This window comes from Phoenix dactylifera, chromosome 7, assembly GCF_009389715.1.
Source record: "Phoenix dactylifera cultivar Barhee BC4 chromosome 7, palm_55x_up_171113_PBpolish2nd_filt_p, whole genome shotgun sequence".
NCBI classification, from domain to species: Eukaryota; Viridiplantae; Streptophyta; class Magnoliopsida; order Arecales; family Arecaceae; genus Phoenix; species Phoenix dactylifera.
The window spans coordinates 1894422-1908986 of NC_052398.1; the positions used below are offsets into that span (position 1 = coordinate 1894422).

Here is a 14565-nt window from a genome sequence, read left to right on the forward strand (position 1 = left end):
CATGTAAGGATATCAGTAGCATGATACTCGTGAACTTTCTGGCGGTTTAACGTGCATATTATGGTATAGAGTTTCAAAAAGTTCCTTGTGATTTGAAAAAAATAGAGAGTTTGAAGAAGTCAATATCTATTTAGAATCTGCTGCTGGTTTCATACAATTTGATGGACGATTTCAGGGATTATCAAAATGCTGGGTTGCAGCATTACATTAAAGTTTATCTTTGGACCCAAAGAGATTAATGGTCTTTTAGGTGCGTTTACCCCCAAGAGGTCGGGCTGTTGTACGTTGTCAAGGTTAAACCATGTCTAATTTTAGACTTTGGTTAAACACGTCTAATGTTAAATTTGAACGATGAGAGTCAGATGTAATTGATTGAAAAGCCAACGCCCATGATAGCTGATTGTTGAATTATGGGACAGTGGAACGTAAGCAAAGGAACAAACCTTCGATCGATACCTGCCAAAGATGATTTCGTTAACTGCTTTCATATTTTTCGTGCATTAAAATTGCAACTACAACCTTAGAAAGAAAGGCTTATCCTGGCTACTTAGGATTTGACTTTTGAACCCTCATGATTCCTCTGTCATTCCAGCTATCTCCTCTGTCAATGGACACCTTTGAAAATCTTCTTACTTTTGCCCAACTGGTTATGGCCCTTATGGGTCTCCCTCGTGATCCAAAACCTTTGGTTAACCTTCCACAATTCTTGGGAAACAAGTACACTGATTCTACTCAAGAAATGTCTGTAGTCAGAGAAATGTTCGCTGAAAATTAAAGACTCGCCATACAATTTCATGTTTTGAAGGAACTAACCAGGTGCAACAGGCTCACCAACAATGGCCCTAGTTCTCTACCGACCAAAAAAAAGGGCCCCAATTGTGGACTGGAATAGTAAGGATTGCTTATACAATATGAAGGGAAGGGAATGAAAGGATATATATAATTGTAATCCTGTATTACAATTACATTGACAGAGAGTTATGATGATTTAGAAAAATATATCATGTTGCTTCAATATACAACTGACCCTAAAGGTGCAATCGACCGAAGAAAATCCTTATGTTCTTTGCCAAAGTGCCAAATGCGGATTTTTCTTATGATTACACCACGAAAATCAGTATGCTCTTTGCACCAGCGCTAACTGGCTGTCAGCCACACAAACCAGTGCATTGATCTTCAGCAACCAACCCAAGGAATGAAAGTGTTCGGTCATGTCTCCCAGAGAATCCATCACAGTCGAATCCGGTCCCTCCTTACAGCTTCGTGTTATTGTTCGATCGTGCAAATTTGCAGGACAAAAGCATATTTATCCCACGATTGACAGCTGAGTTTTGTTTCCTGCACGGTTCTTAGTCAGCAGGGGTTATCAGAAATCGTTTCTAGTGCGTTGAATTCACGCTCCAAGCTCCATGAAGATTCATTCAACTTAGTGACGTTTAAACTATACTCGCGGAAGTTCCCATCATAGGTTATGATGAAAATAGACGCCCTGCCAAGTTGGGAAAACAAAAGCAAATCTCAGTCAAGTTTTTTTCTTAAATGATGTATGTCCTCTGCTAAGTGCTAGACACTGACATTGTAAAGTAACAAACATGCACAAGAAACAAAAGAGGCAAGAGAACTGCAGGAGACCGGTTTTAGCAAACAGAATATAGATCATATTGATTCTTATAAAACTTATTGTAATTGCATAAAAACTTCTTTTATTCAACAATGTATAGTAGTGCCTGGATGGGTGCAGTTCAACATGATTGAGACTTGTAGCAAGAGGAATTTGAAATAATCTAAAAAATAACTGTTATGGTGTTTTTAACTTCTTTCAACAAATCCAATTAAATAAATATAACAATAGAGTAGCACCATAAGTGATAGATGTACCATCCTGTCGATTTGGCATCAACTCTCTGAACCCTTTGGTCATTCTCTCCTCAAAACTTATCCTCTATTAACCTAATTTTGGTCTGACTGATACCATACGGGACAAATTAGATGTCCCATCTATTTGGCATTGGCTTTATGAACCCTTCTGGTAAATTATTTCTTATCAAAGTTATATCCTCTATCGATCCCATCATTTTGCCTGAACGATACCATGTGAGATGTATATAAATGAATCACACAATATAGACCGAGAATCAATTGAGTTTCAATATGTGCTTTGTAGACTTGTGCACACTTGCATGCCGATATTTGCTCTATAAGTGTGGTACGGCTCATTACAAATACAATTACCATGTCTATTTGACTCACGACTTTATCTATCTAAACTTGGTGATTAAAATTATGCAAGGCTAAGAAAATACTACTCTTTCTATGAAATCATATAGGTAGACAAGATTCCAAGTTTCATTATAGTCCACACAAACATTTTCAGTCATGTATGAATACTTGCCTCAATAATTATACTGTAGTTACAATCAAGATTAATCTGAATGGCATGGTCATATGGCCATCATCCATTTTTATGTTCCATAGAAAAAGCAGAACAGATGCCAACGATGGCATCGCCATCATAGTGGATAGTCGTTCATCTTAAATAAAAATAATAAACAAGAACAGCTATAGAAACTACTAGATGAAGAAGAGGGCTTAGACTTATCACAGGATGGTTTTGCATAGAACTCACCGAAGAGCAGAAACCGTGGAAACACTTGGAACATTGTCTACGTTATAGATTGTCACATAGCTGTGCCAAAAGAATCGAAGATCAACAACTAATTAACCTTAAAAAATGAAACAATTAAAGAAAATCGAAATTGCAGCTTCACCTTTTCACACTGGCAGGAACAACATTGTGAAGAACATGATGATGAGCTTGTTCAAAGACATCATTGACCGAGTCAGGGATCATTGAACCAAGTAGCTTGTTGGGTCTTCTTCTAAATTATGTAGAAACCAGGAAGATGAGGATTAAAGCAAAGAAGTGCATATGTCAAGCCATACTACATTTCAACATCATGTGAAAGATGTGGTGTTCTGACAGATAAGATTATTTCCAACCTTTGGTTTATCAATTGTCCCAGGAAAAATACATGCAAAGAGCCTGATGAGCTTGTAGCAACAAGAATATCTGGAAGTTCAGCAGATGGTCCAAATGATAGGGAATAGATTGTTGATGGATATGATCCTCTTCTAAAACTATATGACTGCAACATAGAATGGTGCTTAAGTCATTGATAAATTTCTATTTTTAATGCATATTTCTAAATTTAACATCAATAGTAACATATAAAGAAATATTATAACGCAAAAACTCTAAAATTTAAGTATGAAATTACTCATTGTTCACCTTAGTTGCTTGTGAAACTAGATGCACTCTGATAATAGTTCCCTGTTCAGAAGCTGTTGCCAGATACATGCCATTGGAAGAGAAGACAATTGCAGCTAATGGTGAACGGTGGGCATCTATCTGTCACAATTGTTATATGGCAGTTAAAAACAAAAGGCAAATACACAAGTTATGTCACTTTACACATTTTCTTTGACTTGTCAAAGCAGGTCATCACAGATAAAAATGTTATGACATTTGTCCATGGATTATTATCCATTTTCTAGAAAGTGTAAAGATGCTTTCAGTGTTAGAGAAAGGTGTGGGTTATCGATGAAGCAAATGGAAAGAGAGTTTTCCCAGAGAACATCATGAGACTTTCAATTAGATTATTGTATGATAAGTATTATGTTTAATGCTAAAGCTGCAAATGAGCAGAACTGAGAATACGCTATTCTGGCCTGGCTTGAATCAGTCAAATAGTGTTTAGGAGCCAAACTTCAGTCATGGGTGTTCAAGCCTGGCTCAACCAACTTGAATGAGCCAAGATAAAGCCAGTAACTAGTTTTCACAACCAGAGAGTGTTCGGCTTGGCTTATAAGCCAGGATTCGAATTGCAGCTTGAGCTTTGCTCTTTTATAAAATAAATGAGCTTGAACAAGTCAGTGAGCTGAGCTTGATATGTTTGAAATATGGCTTAGTTTAATTGCAGCCCTACTAATACCCATAATGAAGTTCAGATGCGACCACAACTGGAAAAGAGTTTTGAGTTTGTCTTCAAAAAAAGAAGGGAAAGATAAAAGGCAATTGCACATAAATAATTTGAAGGAGCTTCCCTTGGTGGAGGATGCAGCTCTTCAAAGGAATTAATAATGAAGAAGATTTCAAATAGCCAATCATAAAAGTGTAAATTTCAAATATTAAAAAACAAAAGCAGATCAATGCCCACGGCTCCTACCACTATGGGGTCTGAGGAGGGTTAAATGTGCACAACCTTACCCTCATATGCGGAGAGGCCATTTTTGTATTTCGAACCCGTGACCTCCAAGTCACAATCGAGCAACCTTGTTGTTGCACCAAGGCTCGTCATCAAATTTCAAATATTAAAATATGAATTAAAAAAATAGATTAGGAATCAAGAGAGCTTTTTGATAAAGGAAAAAAGATTTGGATGGACTTGCGTAAGTCAATGACTAAGGTTTGAGCAAACTATTTCCCCTAAATGTGAAGAAGATTTGTACTAAAGAGTGTGACAAATGTCCTGATGCAAAAGCAAGAAAAACCTGCAAACACGATGGGTGAAACAACATGAAAGATCATGGTGAACACAAGTGCATATCTTTAACAACCTGACAAAGTGATTGCAGCTCCACTGTGTTGTACACTAAAACAGATCCTTTGGTTGTACTTGCTGGAAGAGCCAAATAGCAACCTTCTGAACTAGGAGAAAATGCACAGAGCCCTGAAACACCAGTAATAATTTTTTTTAAAAAAAAAAACTTCAAAGATATTAAGAAGCACAAAGTCTTCAGTTCAAAAACCAGTTTTCTGTCTCTATAAGCTTCTTTGAGTTAACTTTCCGCAAAAGAAATGCAGGTTGGAAATACCTTGATGAACGGCCATAAGATATGGATTTAGTACAAGATTGATCATGACAGCAGATAGTGAAAATGAAGCAGAAATAAGATATACAAGGGCATGAAATGCAAACAAGATTTATAATATAATTCAATATTGCACATACAACAATTCAGAAGCTAATGACATTTGCATTCTGGACATTGTTTTGATATCTTTTACCGATAATCATTTAAAGCTTTTTTTATTGTTTTCCACTCTTAGGTCTTCCCATCTATGTTTCAGACCCTCTAACCTTCAGCTTAAGTCTTCCCTTCTATGTTTCAGATCTTCCACCCAATATTGATGCAATCTCTAACTGAATCTCCTGATTTCTGTACATTAAATTGCGTCGTCACTATAATTTAGACTTTAGAGCATATAAAGGCCCTACCTGCACTTCTACCAGCATATACATTTTTTGGGTCCAGCATATCGCACATACAGCCAACAGCAGAGCCAGGGCGATTGATGGGATTGTAGAGTCGAACAAGAAATTTAGAGCAGAGCCTAATTGGTCAGTGTATAGCCATAATTTGTCCACCGCTTCCCTAGAATTCACACCCTCCCCCCCTCCCCAGTGTCCGTGGAATTTTGGCTTAAGAAAAGTATTGATGAGATTTGGAAATTTAGGTAAGGATGATCTCCTGTAATTGTGGGATCGTGGAGTGATTTGTGGATTCCAAATTGGGATGGATGTGAGTTTGTTATATTTGTTAAATAGTAATTTATGTCTTTAGGCAGTCATCACTGCACATAATTTTACAGAAAAATTTAACTAATCAAATATTCTCAGAGCTTTCTCTGGAAAATAAATGTTTTCAAATAATAAACTTCCCACAGGTTTTATTTAATAACAGCCGCTCCAAATTTCATGGACTTTAGGCATTCCATGTCCTTTGCTATTCATACAACCTTCTTTTCTAAAGATATAGCAAATGAAAATCTAGAGTTAAATAGTGATTGGAATGAAGAAAGAAAAAGATGAGGGAGGGAAGGGAGGAATTTATGTGAATGTTTTCAGACAAATGGAGGACGAAGAACAGATGAGAACAAGAAAATAAGTTCTTTTCCAATAGCTCAAGTACATATGTCATATATTTATATTTTTTAAAGTTTTTGTTTTAGCTTCTTGATCTCTTCTTGTTTTTGTAAGCACTCCGACTATACCTTCACAACATATCAATGCTTTATATTTGAAACTTCCTCCTATTCTCGTTCATATTTGCAAGGTTAACAACTAAGACCCAAGAAAGAATGCAACTGAATTCATAGATGTTGTATGAGATGATCTGTGTAAAATATTGATGTACGTTTTTGCCAAAAAAATTTATATATTTTACCTATATGAAAAAATATGAATAAAAAACCTATTTATAGAAGATTTTTTTATTGTTGCCTATTTTATAGAAGATTTTCTATTTTATCTTTTTTTTTATTGCTTTATATATTTATATTTTACCGATATGATAACTTACTAATAAAAAACCTATTTATATTACTACTAAACTTGGCATTTTACAGACTGTTCGTCGAAGAGGAAGATTTAAGATGTGTGCATGTGTGTTTAGAGAGAGAGAGAGAGAGAGTTTTCACCAACAGTTCACAAAGAACTTCAAAGACAGAAATAGATTTCAAATAACCAAAAGATAAAACAAATACTGCTATGCCTGTAAATCAGTTGTTGCAAGAACAAGCATGTCAGAGGCAGCAACAACACTACCATCAACAATAACATATAACACCATTAACATGTAATCCATGATAATCACATGAACTAAATCATAAATGATTCATGAACAGTTTTCAAATGTTTGTGACCAGTACTGACAGGTCAATAAACAATCAAAATGTTCAGGTATAGCCTAAGTATCATTCAGCCAATGAACAGATCATGAACTGGAACGTCAAATTGGTTTTGGGTCTATAATTTGCACTCAGATCTAACCCATTCATTTTATAGGTCAGGCTGGATCAGGGATCAATTTCAGGTCTGTCAGGAGAGATTTTAGGCCAGTTCTTGTTAGATCTAAATAAGAAAAAAAAAGAAAAGAAACATTGATGTAACAAAATATGAGAATAAATAGCTTATATCTTATAAACAGAAGATAAGTGCATGAGATATGTATCATAGATAATGTGGCCTTTTGATAGGAGGCGAGTAGCCTCTAAAAATCATAAATTTAGATACCCTGGGTTTGACCACGAGGGGAGATCTATATGTACTTTTCATTCCTAGGTTATGCATAAATCAAAGCATTCTACAATATTTTGCACAACATAGACAACCGAGTCTCTGAATATCCAAACAATAAAAGAAGAGAAAACTGCTAACATTTACAGCCTGTATAAATAGCGCATATTATACCAAGAAACATACAAGTAACAGAGTGAAGTGCACATATCCCGAACACGTACTTTGCTATATTGTTAAAATGAACATTAAGTTGATGAGCAGAATATAGAAAGCAAGGTCCGCCGTACCGGTACCGGTCGGCGTACCGGTGGCGGCCCGGACCGGTACGAAACTGGTCCCGTACCGGTCCGTACCGGTGGCGTACCGGTCCGAACCGGTGGCGTACCGGTCCGTACCGGTGGCGTACCGGTCCTTCAACAATAAATTACCGGTACCGGATTTTACGCTGATCCGGTACCGGTCCCAGGCTGGACCGGTACGTACCGGCCCGTACCGGCCGGTACGGACCGGTACAGCAGACCATGATAGAAAGTATGTAGTCCATGGATCCTGAACTTGTTCAAGTCCTTAATGACAGTGGGTGTGGCAGTTAGGAAAATCTCTCTCTAAAAAAAATAATACAAGCAGATGAAGATTTGTTGCCCTAACCTTTGTTGTTTGGCACAGTATCTATGGTGTCCAGAATGGCAAGGCTGTTCAAGTCATAAATATATGTTTTATCTTGCAATATGACAATAAGTCTGCACATGATGTGAATACAAACAATTAAAATAGTAAGCGAAGATCATAAAACTTGTCCTGTTCAATCAGATGTATACATCTAGTTAGACAGAGTGACTTCTTTGCATATGAAACCAAAACATTAATGCCAGCATATGCTTATGCAGTTTCACATAGGTAGAGACTTCTAAAGAAGCATAGTTTGCAAAATACAATGCATTTGTCTATGCACTAGAATTGAGCAACAAGAAGCATTCCAAATCTTACAAAACCTTATGATGCAAAATCATGCAAGTCAACATGTATTTGAACTCTCTGAACTCAGATGTGAGGTGTTATGGACTCGTCCCGTAGAATAAGTAGAATGTCTTGAATATACAGCTAAAACAAAGTATAAATTATACAGCGTGAAAAATTTTGCCTGAAAGAAAAAAGGGTGCCATACTGAATCGGCAAAAATGGTGATCAAATGTGACGATTCCCATATCTCCAAACACAAGAAATAAGATAGCAAAAGGTCATCTTAAACTGAACTATGTGCAAGCAAATTAATAAAGAGACACAGCACCAGTAATAAATCACAACTGTAGCTGAGGTAGTGCAATTATAATCTGGAGACCAAATGCATGATCATTTTGCATGTGTGGCATGATATACTATTAACAAACTACAGTATAACGATAAATGCACCAAAATTACAGTAAATCACAAATGTGGTTTGAGGGCCACCAAGTATTGCTTCAGACTGTGCTTGTCCATTGTGCAGTTTTGCAATTAACCCTCCATATTTGCAATATTATCAAGCTATGCAAGTTGCCAAAAAAATGTTAATATCCGAAAGACATATCCATTATGTCACCCTTCCAAACCTCAATAGTATTTTAGTGTATTAGGCCAGCAGTCGATATCTTCTTAGTCTTCAAAACACTTCACTTTCTTCAATTGTCCAAACAACTAAACTTGGATTTACACCACTAATACAGTTGATTCTTTTTAAGAGATCTGTCCTGCCTTCTTTACACTGATTTCTCAATATATTGGCCATTTGCAGATAAGGTTTATTATTTTGCGGATACTTGAGGAATAAAAAGAAGCCACAAAACATAGCAATATCTCAGAGGAATAAGTTTGTTCCCCCGCTTCTATGGTGCTGCAATTAATGGAATAAATATAACTATGTCATTGCTTAACTTTCATCCAAAGCAAGAGAACAAGATAATTTCTTTAAAAAAAGAAAAAAGAGAAAGGAATCAAGAACATCAAACAAATGTGAAGAATGAATTCCTCTGGAACTCATAACAAAAAGAGACTGGTCATCCAAAGATTGTTAGTTTACACCTTAAGTCATTGGCAAGAAAGATTATAGTCATTCTACTGCTAACAGGTTCATGATGATATAAACTTAACTTTCATAAAAGTTTGGAAGTCTTACAAAATAACATCAATACATATAAAAGATCAGGGATGAGACTGGGAAGATTAATGTCATGATATAGAATGAAAAGAGAGTCAGATGAAAAATCAAACATAAACAACCATTTTGAATTATCTTTAGAGATACACATTCACTGGTTAAATATACTCTGGTGATAGTAAGCATGGGCATAACAAGATACTGAAAAAAAATAAAAGATTCAGCAGACAAAGCAAGAATTCTAGGTAGTGAGGTGATAAAAAATGAGAGCCTTTGATCAAATTATTAATGAATAAAAAAATAAATAATACAAAACATTTGCATATTTAACACAAAAGACCAAAAAGTTTGCCAAACTAAACATGCTAATATTCACAAATTCAACCTTAATGTATATGTAATATACTGGGTTGTATCTATTAAAACGTTCAGACCTGTAATTTCGATTATCAGCTCCAATGTACATATATTACAAAAAATGTACAAATTAGCAAGCAATTTGTAATGGAAATGGCGACCAGATACCTTTTCCTATTAATACGAATGGCTAGGATTGATGTCAAATAATTTAGTTCTCTCAGTGCAGTTCCAGTAACAGTATTGAAAAGACAAAGCCGCCGAGGAGATAATGATGGCTGTTTTGAGTCAAATTGAAACACAGTAAGACGCTTTGGTTCTTCATATGCAAAATAGAATTGTCATATGAGAATAAAATTAGAAATGAAAAGAATGAATCAGATACCTGCTCCCCTGCTCCAACTATAGCAAGAAGACTTGAGCTAAATAGCATTTCTACAATGCTAAATGCACCAACAACTGCCAAAAATGTGATCAGAAAAACTTTACCCTTATGACTAGAAAGAGATGAAAGTATAATTCATAAAGATAAAAAAAGTATTATAACTAGGAAAATAGGATGTTAGTTTGATAATTAGAACACGGCATGTAATTTTGTCGAGAAGTCTATAATCGTAGTCTTTCTCCTGAAATTTGATATTTAGAAATAAACTCTTGAGCAGCAGCTATTTTCTTGCTAGATGTAATTATCGTAAGAGTAAGAGACTACACAATCACATTGAAGAACGCTAAAAATGAAACTCTAAACATACAGAGAGCGACTAGCAACATCATGGAAAGTGTCTTTACCTATCATGGACAATTAACAATGAAGTTTGCATTCTATGTTCCTTCAATGGATATCAATATGAGTTTATACCTAAGGGCAACCAAAATGGGATCCAATGAGAAGATTGCAAAAGTAAGGTGTTAGTTATCTTTCTTAGATATAGTGGCAAACTTGTGGAATTGTTTTAATTTATTTCATTATATGGTCAATACATACAAGGATGTTAAATGGTGACATGGTTAAAGATGGATGTACATTAAAGTACACATATCTAGATACATGGATGTACATATACGTATAACAGTCCATATCTCTAAAAACATTAAAGCATCCCAGTCTCACTATAAAGCCCAGAAACATGTCTTATATTGGTGACACAAATTGCAACACAGACACACTTGTCCATCAAATCTTAGCTTTTATTTTTGATTAATAGAAGTCATTGGCAATGGTAAATAACATTTAGGTTTTGGGAGTGGATACATGGTAAATATGGAAGTGGCTTTTGGTTCCATCGCTTACCTTTTCAAAGACATAACTTCATGTAGTAACATCCAGTTTAGGTTGCAAGTACCAATATAGAGGCCTAGTTTTCATTAAAATGGTCAGTGTGGTCTCTGAGAATTAGGTGAAAGTCAGCAAGCAAGTAAATATCTAAAGTCTGGCTCATACTATGATAAATTTTAGTGGTTTCTTAGTGGAATAGTAAGTCCTATTTGGATCAAATTACTTGGTAATTTTATCTGGAAATGTTAGAATTTGATTATTATAGTTTTAATAGCTTTATAAACAGGGCCAGATATACAGATGACTCTAAGAACAATTCATAAAACTATCAGTTTATTAAGTTTTCAATCAGTAGACTTCTTTTGATCCGAAGGAGGGCACTGTAATCTTCCATTTCTTCTTCCTTTCTTGATTCTGCCTTTCTTCCTTCTCCACTAAATGTTAATGCCCCCCTCCCTGCCCCTAGAATCTTGTATACCCTCTCGTTTTCTTCTAGCATGTTCCTTGAGTCATCAGAGCTTTCAATTTAAAATTTGCAATTATGATGGTACACAATGACTTCCAAACTCCTTTCTTGCTACATGAAAATTTACATTTACATTAGTTCATTAATAGATGTCCAAAATAGCTGGTGGAGATATCAAGAATGCAAGACATCATTTCCAGAGGATTCAACTCAGCCAAAAACTTCCATTAATGTAACAGTTATTCTTTATTTTGGGATCACATAACAAAGTTATATCTACAGTCTGCAGTTGGTGCTCAATTATATTTAGCAAATTTGAAGAAGAATCTAGAATTCTCATTTTTCACTTTCAGTATTCAAAGAGATATTTGATTCAATTTAATTTGTCATATATCATAATATCCTGGTATACCCACCTTTAGCCAAACCCTGGTGCTGGATCTTCCTCCAATAGTAAAACACTTTCTACTTTGCTGTCCAGAGCATGGGTTTCTAGCAAGGACTTAATTCATCTTCAAGCTTTCCAACCTTGATCAATCTCTAATTTCAAGTTCATATTTTGGCAATCAAATTTTCCTCACCTCAAACAATCTCCATCAGGTCCACCAGCTTATCTAGATATTTCCAGCCAATTCTAGTGAGTTGCAGCTGATTAATTGCACATCAGTCATAGCAGAAAACAAAAAAGCAGAAACATCTAGTCACTTCGCAATAGTCCCATAAAAACTCTATTGACACTAACAAAAACATAAGAAAAAAAAATTACTAGCAGTCCATAAATTTGTATATAGCAGCTGGACATAACCAAACTTATGAGAAAAAATCAACAATTTGGAGTTGAATTTGGTTATGACTAGACAAAACAGATATCTTATTATTTGGTGCAGACACTCTGTGAAAATTATAATACATGAATTAAAACCACAAATTTCCTCTATGGAAAGTTTTAACCTTTTTCTTAAATTAAATATTCCACAGCGACTTGTCATCAATAAAGGCCAATTGATCATGATATATTAACCAACTCATATTTAGTGGGACATGGTTCATTATTTAAGCATCAGCCAGAAGATTTGCATGATGATAGCGACTTTCTTGTCTGCAACTCCTAGTAAGTTTCACATAAATTAGTATCGCAATGCTCTATTAAAAAGAAGGGGAGAGCAAGTTTAGCTGTCATCAAACTCACCTCTCTTGTAGCATAATCTTCCACTCCGTGCATCAAATATCTTAAACCCATCCTTCGTTCCAATAGAAAAGCAACTGCCACCTCGAAAACATATCCATACCAATAAGCCAAGTCAATCCAAAACCTTCCAAATTATTTCCTATGCTACTGAGACTAAACAACGGACTCGAATTACACCAAACCATGAACTAAATCAACCCAGAAATCCGCAAATTTCATTCGGTCAAACCATACGAAAGACATGAATTGCAATGAAGTTCTCAGCTAAAGCAATCCAAAACCTTCCATTCGTCCTGCTATGATATTGAAACCAACGAATAGCCCCAAATTACATCCAAATCTTAAGCCGAGTCAAATCCAAACCCTAAAATTAAATAACAAGCCCAAAGTCCCGATCGATTGGAATAAAGAGAGAAGAAGCCCGAAAATCTAGCCGAAATTGGGCACGGACTTTTCAGGAGGTCACCTGCTGTCTTGGTTAAAGGAGGCGCAGAGGATGGGAGAGGCGGAGGAGGGGGAGGACGAAGAGGTGGCGGTGGCCATCTCGGTGACGGAAAGGACTTCTTGATTCGATTTATAGAGGGAGAAGGGGGCGGAAGTGGGGGAAAAAAGAATTCCGAATCGGATGCCTCTTGAGTTGATCAGACGGCGATAAGAAAAGCACCTTTATTTGATGCATCGCAAGGGGATTTTAAGGGAATGGGCAAATGGACGGCCCTTGATTGGATCGATGAGACTAGAGTGGACAAGGCACTTTACCGTGTCCGGGGAAATCTATCTTCTGGGCTGGGTTTGCTTGACCTTTCTTTAAATAGCGTGCTATCTCCCCATAACGGGCCCCCACAAACACCAATCAAACAATGGCTGTAATAGCATTGTTTATCCCCAAAAAATTTCTTGACAAAAAAAATAATTATTAAAATAACAACTATTGTAATGGTGCTATAACCAAAAAAAATCTTGACAATAAAAATATTTATTAGAATAACAACTATTGTAATGGTGCTATAATAAAAAATAATAGTTAATGACAGAAAAAATAATAGCATTATCTTTCACTTCCATTTTTAGGATAGAAAAACATATTTTCTAGTCCATATAGTGACTTTTAAAGAGAATTTTGAAAAAACAAAAGGTCAAAGAAATATCATTTTATCTAAACTAAAGTATGACATGAAATGACAAGAATAATGAAAAGTAAAAATCATTATATTTTTCATTTTTTTAATCTTAATGATGTGATGACAGATGTTTGAAACTATTATGCTGGCAGCTGTAATTGTTATAACACTCTTGTTTACAACCATGCTCCATGATACTTATCTTTCTCTCATTCTTATTATAGATTTTAAAGGTAAGCAGTCATCAAACAAACAATATTTCTTCTCTCTTTATGATGCTTATCTCCTTGTCATAATTCTAAATGGCAGCCTTATAACCATTATAATGATTTCGGCCATCGCTCACATTTAGTTATTGTGGTAAATAATGTGAAAAAAAATATGACAGATATTATTTTCCATTATTTCCTGTTACTTGGAGTGCTATAATATTAACAATGACCATTATTTTTATTTATACTTTCCTTTGGATAACATAATATTTTTAAATTTATATTTTCTCTCAAAAGCCCCTCCAAAAATGATTATAAGGCCCGAAAATACATTATTTTATCTAATAAGAATCAAGAAAAAAGATAACGCAGTTATTTTTCCATTTCATCGTGACGCCACTATGATAGCTATTATTTTTGTGATTTTTAATATTAAATATGAGAATTTGTTTTTAGATAAATAATGGTAATGATCAAAATATTCTTAGTTAATCTTTTTTTTTGAGGTGAAGATTCTTGGATAATCCGCAGTGTTTGCAAGCGCATGCATAAATATAACATTGCTATTTTGCTGCATCAACACCCTCGACGGCCAAGTAAAACTTCAGTGTTCGTATGTTTTTGTAGCAAAGGAAACGCTTCTTAACCTCCCACCCGAAGGGATTCTGCACAGGGCAAAAGTTTAGGATAAAGAAAAAGAGAACGGCGAAGTTCAAGAATAAAGGAAA

General features: G+C 35.3%; 1 protein-coding gene across 3 annotated transcripts; it reads right to left on the reverse strand.

Annotated features, from left to right (window-relative positions):
• Nucleotides 1-912: 912 nt before the first annotated feature.
• On the reverse strand, nucleotides 913-13084 carry LOC103710459 (autophagy-related protein 18b). 3 transcript variants are annotated; one of them, XM_008796167.4, is made up of 11 exons: nucleotides 12971-13084; nucleotides 12505-12578; nucleotides 9959-10032; nucleotides 9742-9851; nucleotides 7731-7822; nucleotides 4618-4730; nucleotides 3290-3409; nucleotides 3001-3146; nucleotides 2769-2879; nucleotides 2627-2686; nucleotides 913-1489 (listed from the first exon to the last, which is right to left on the reverse strand). In XM_008796167.4, the coding sequence occupies exons 1-11, from the start codon at nucleotides 13045-13047 to the stop codon at nucleotides 1354-1356; spliced, it is 1113 nt and encodes a 370-aa protein (XP_008794389.2). In that variant the 5' UTR covers nucleotides 13048-13084; the 3' UTR covers nucleotides 913-1353. The 3 variants fall into 3 exon arrangements, with proteins under 3 accessions (XP_008794389.2, XP_038983821.1, XP_026661744.1); XM_039127893.1 differs by having other exon boundaries at nucleotides 12956-13044; XM_026805943.2 differs by lacking the exon at nucleotides 12971-13084 and adding an exon at nucleotides 11732-11929 and having other exon boundaries at nucleotides 12505-12947.
• Nucleotides 13085-14565: the final 1481 nt, after the last annotated feature.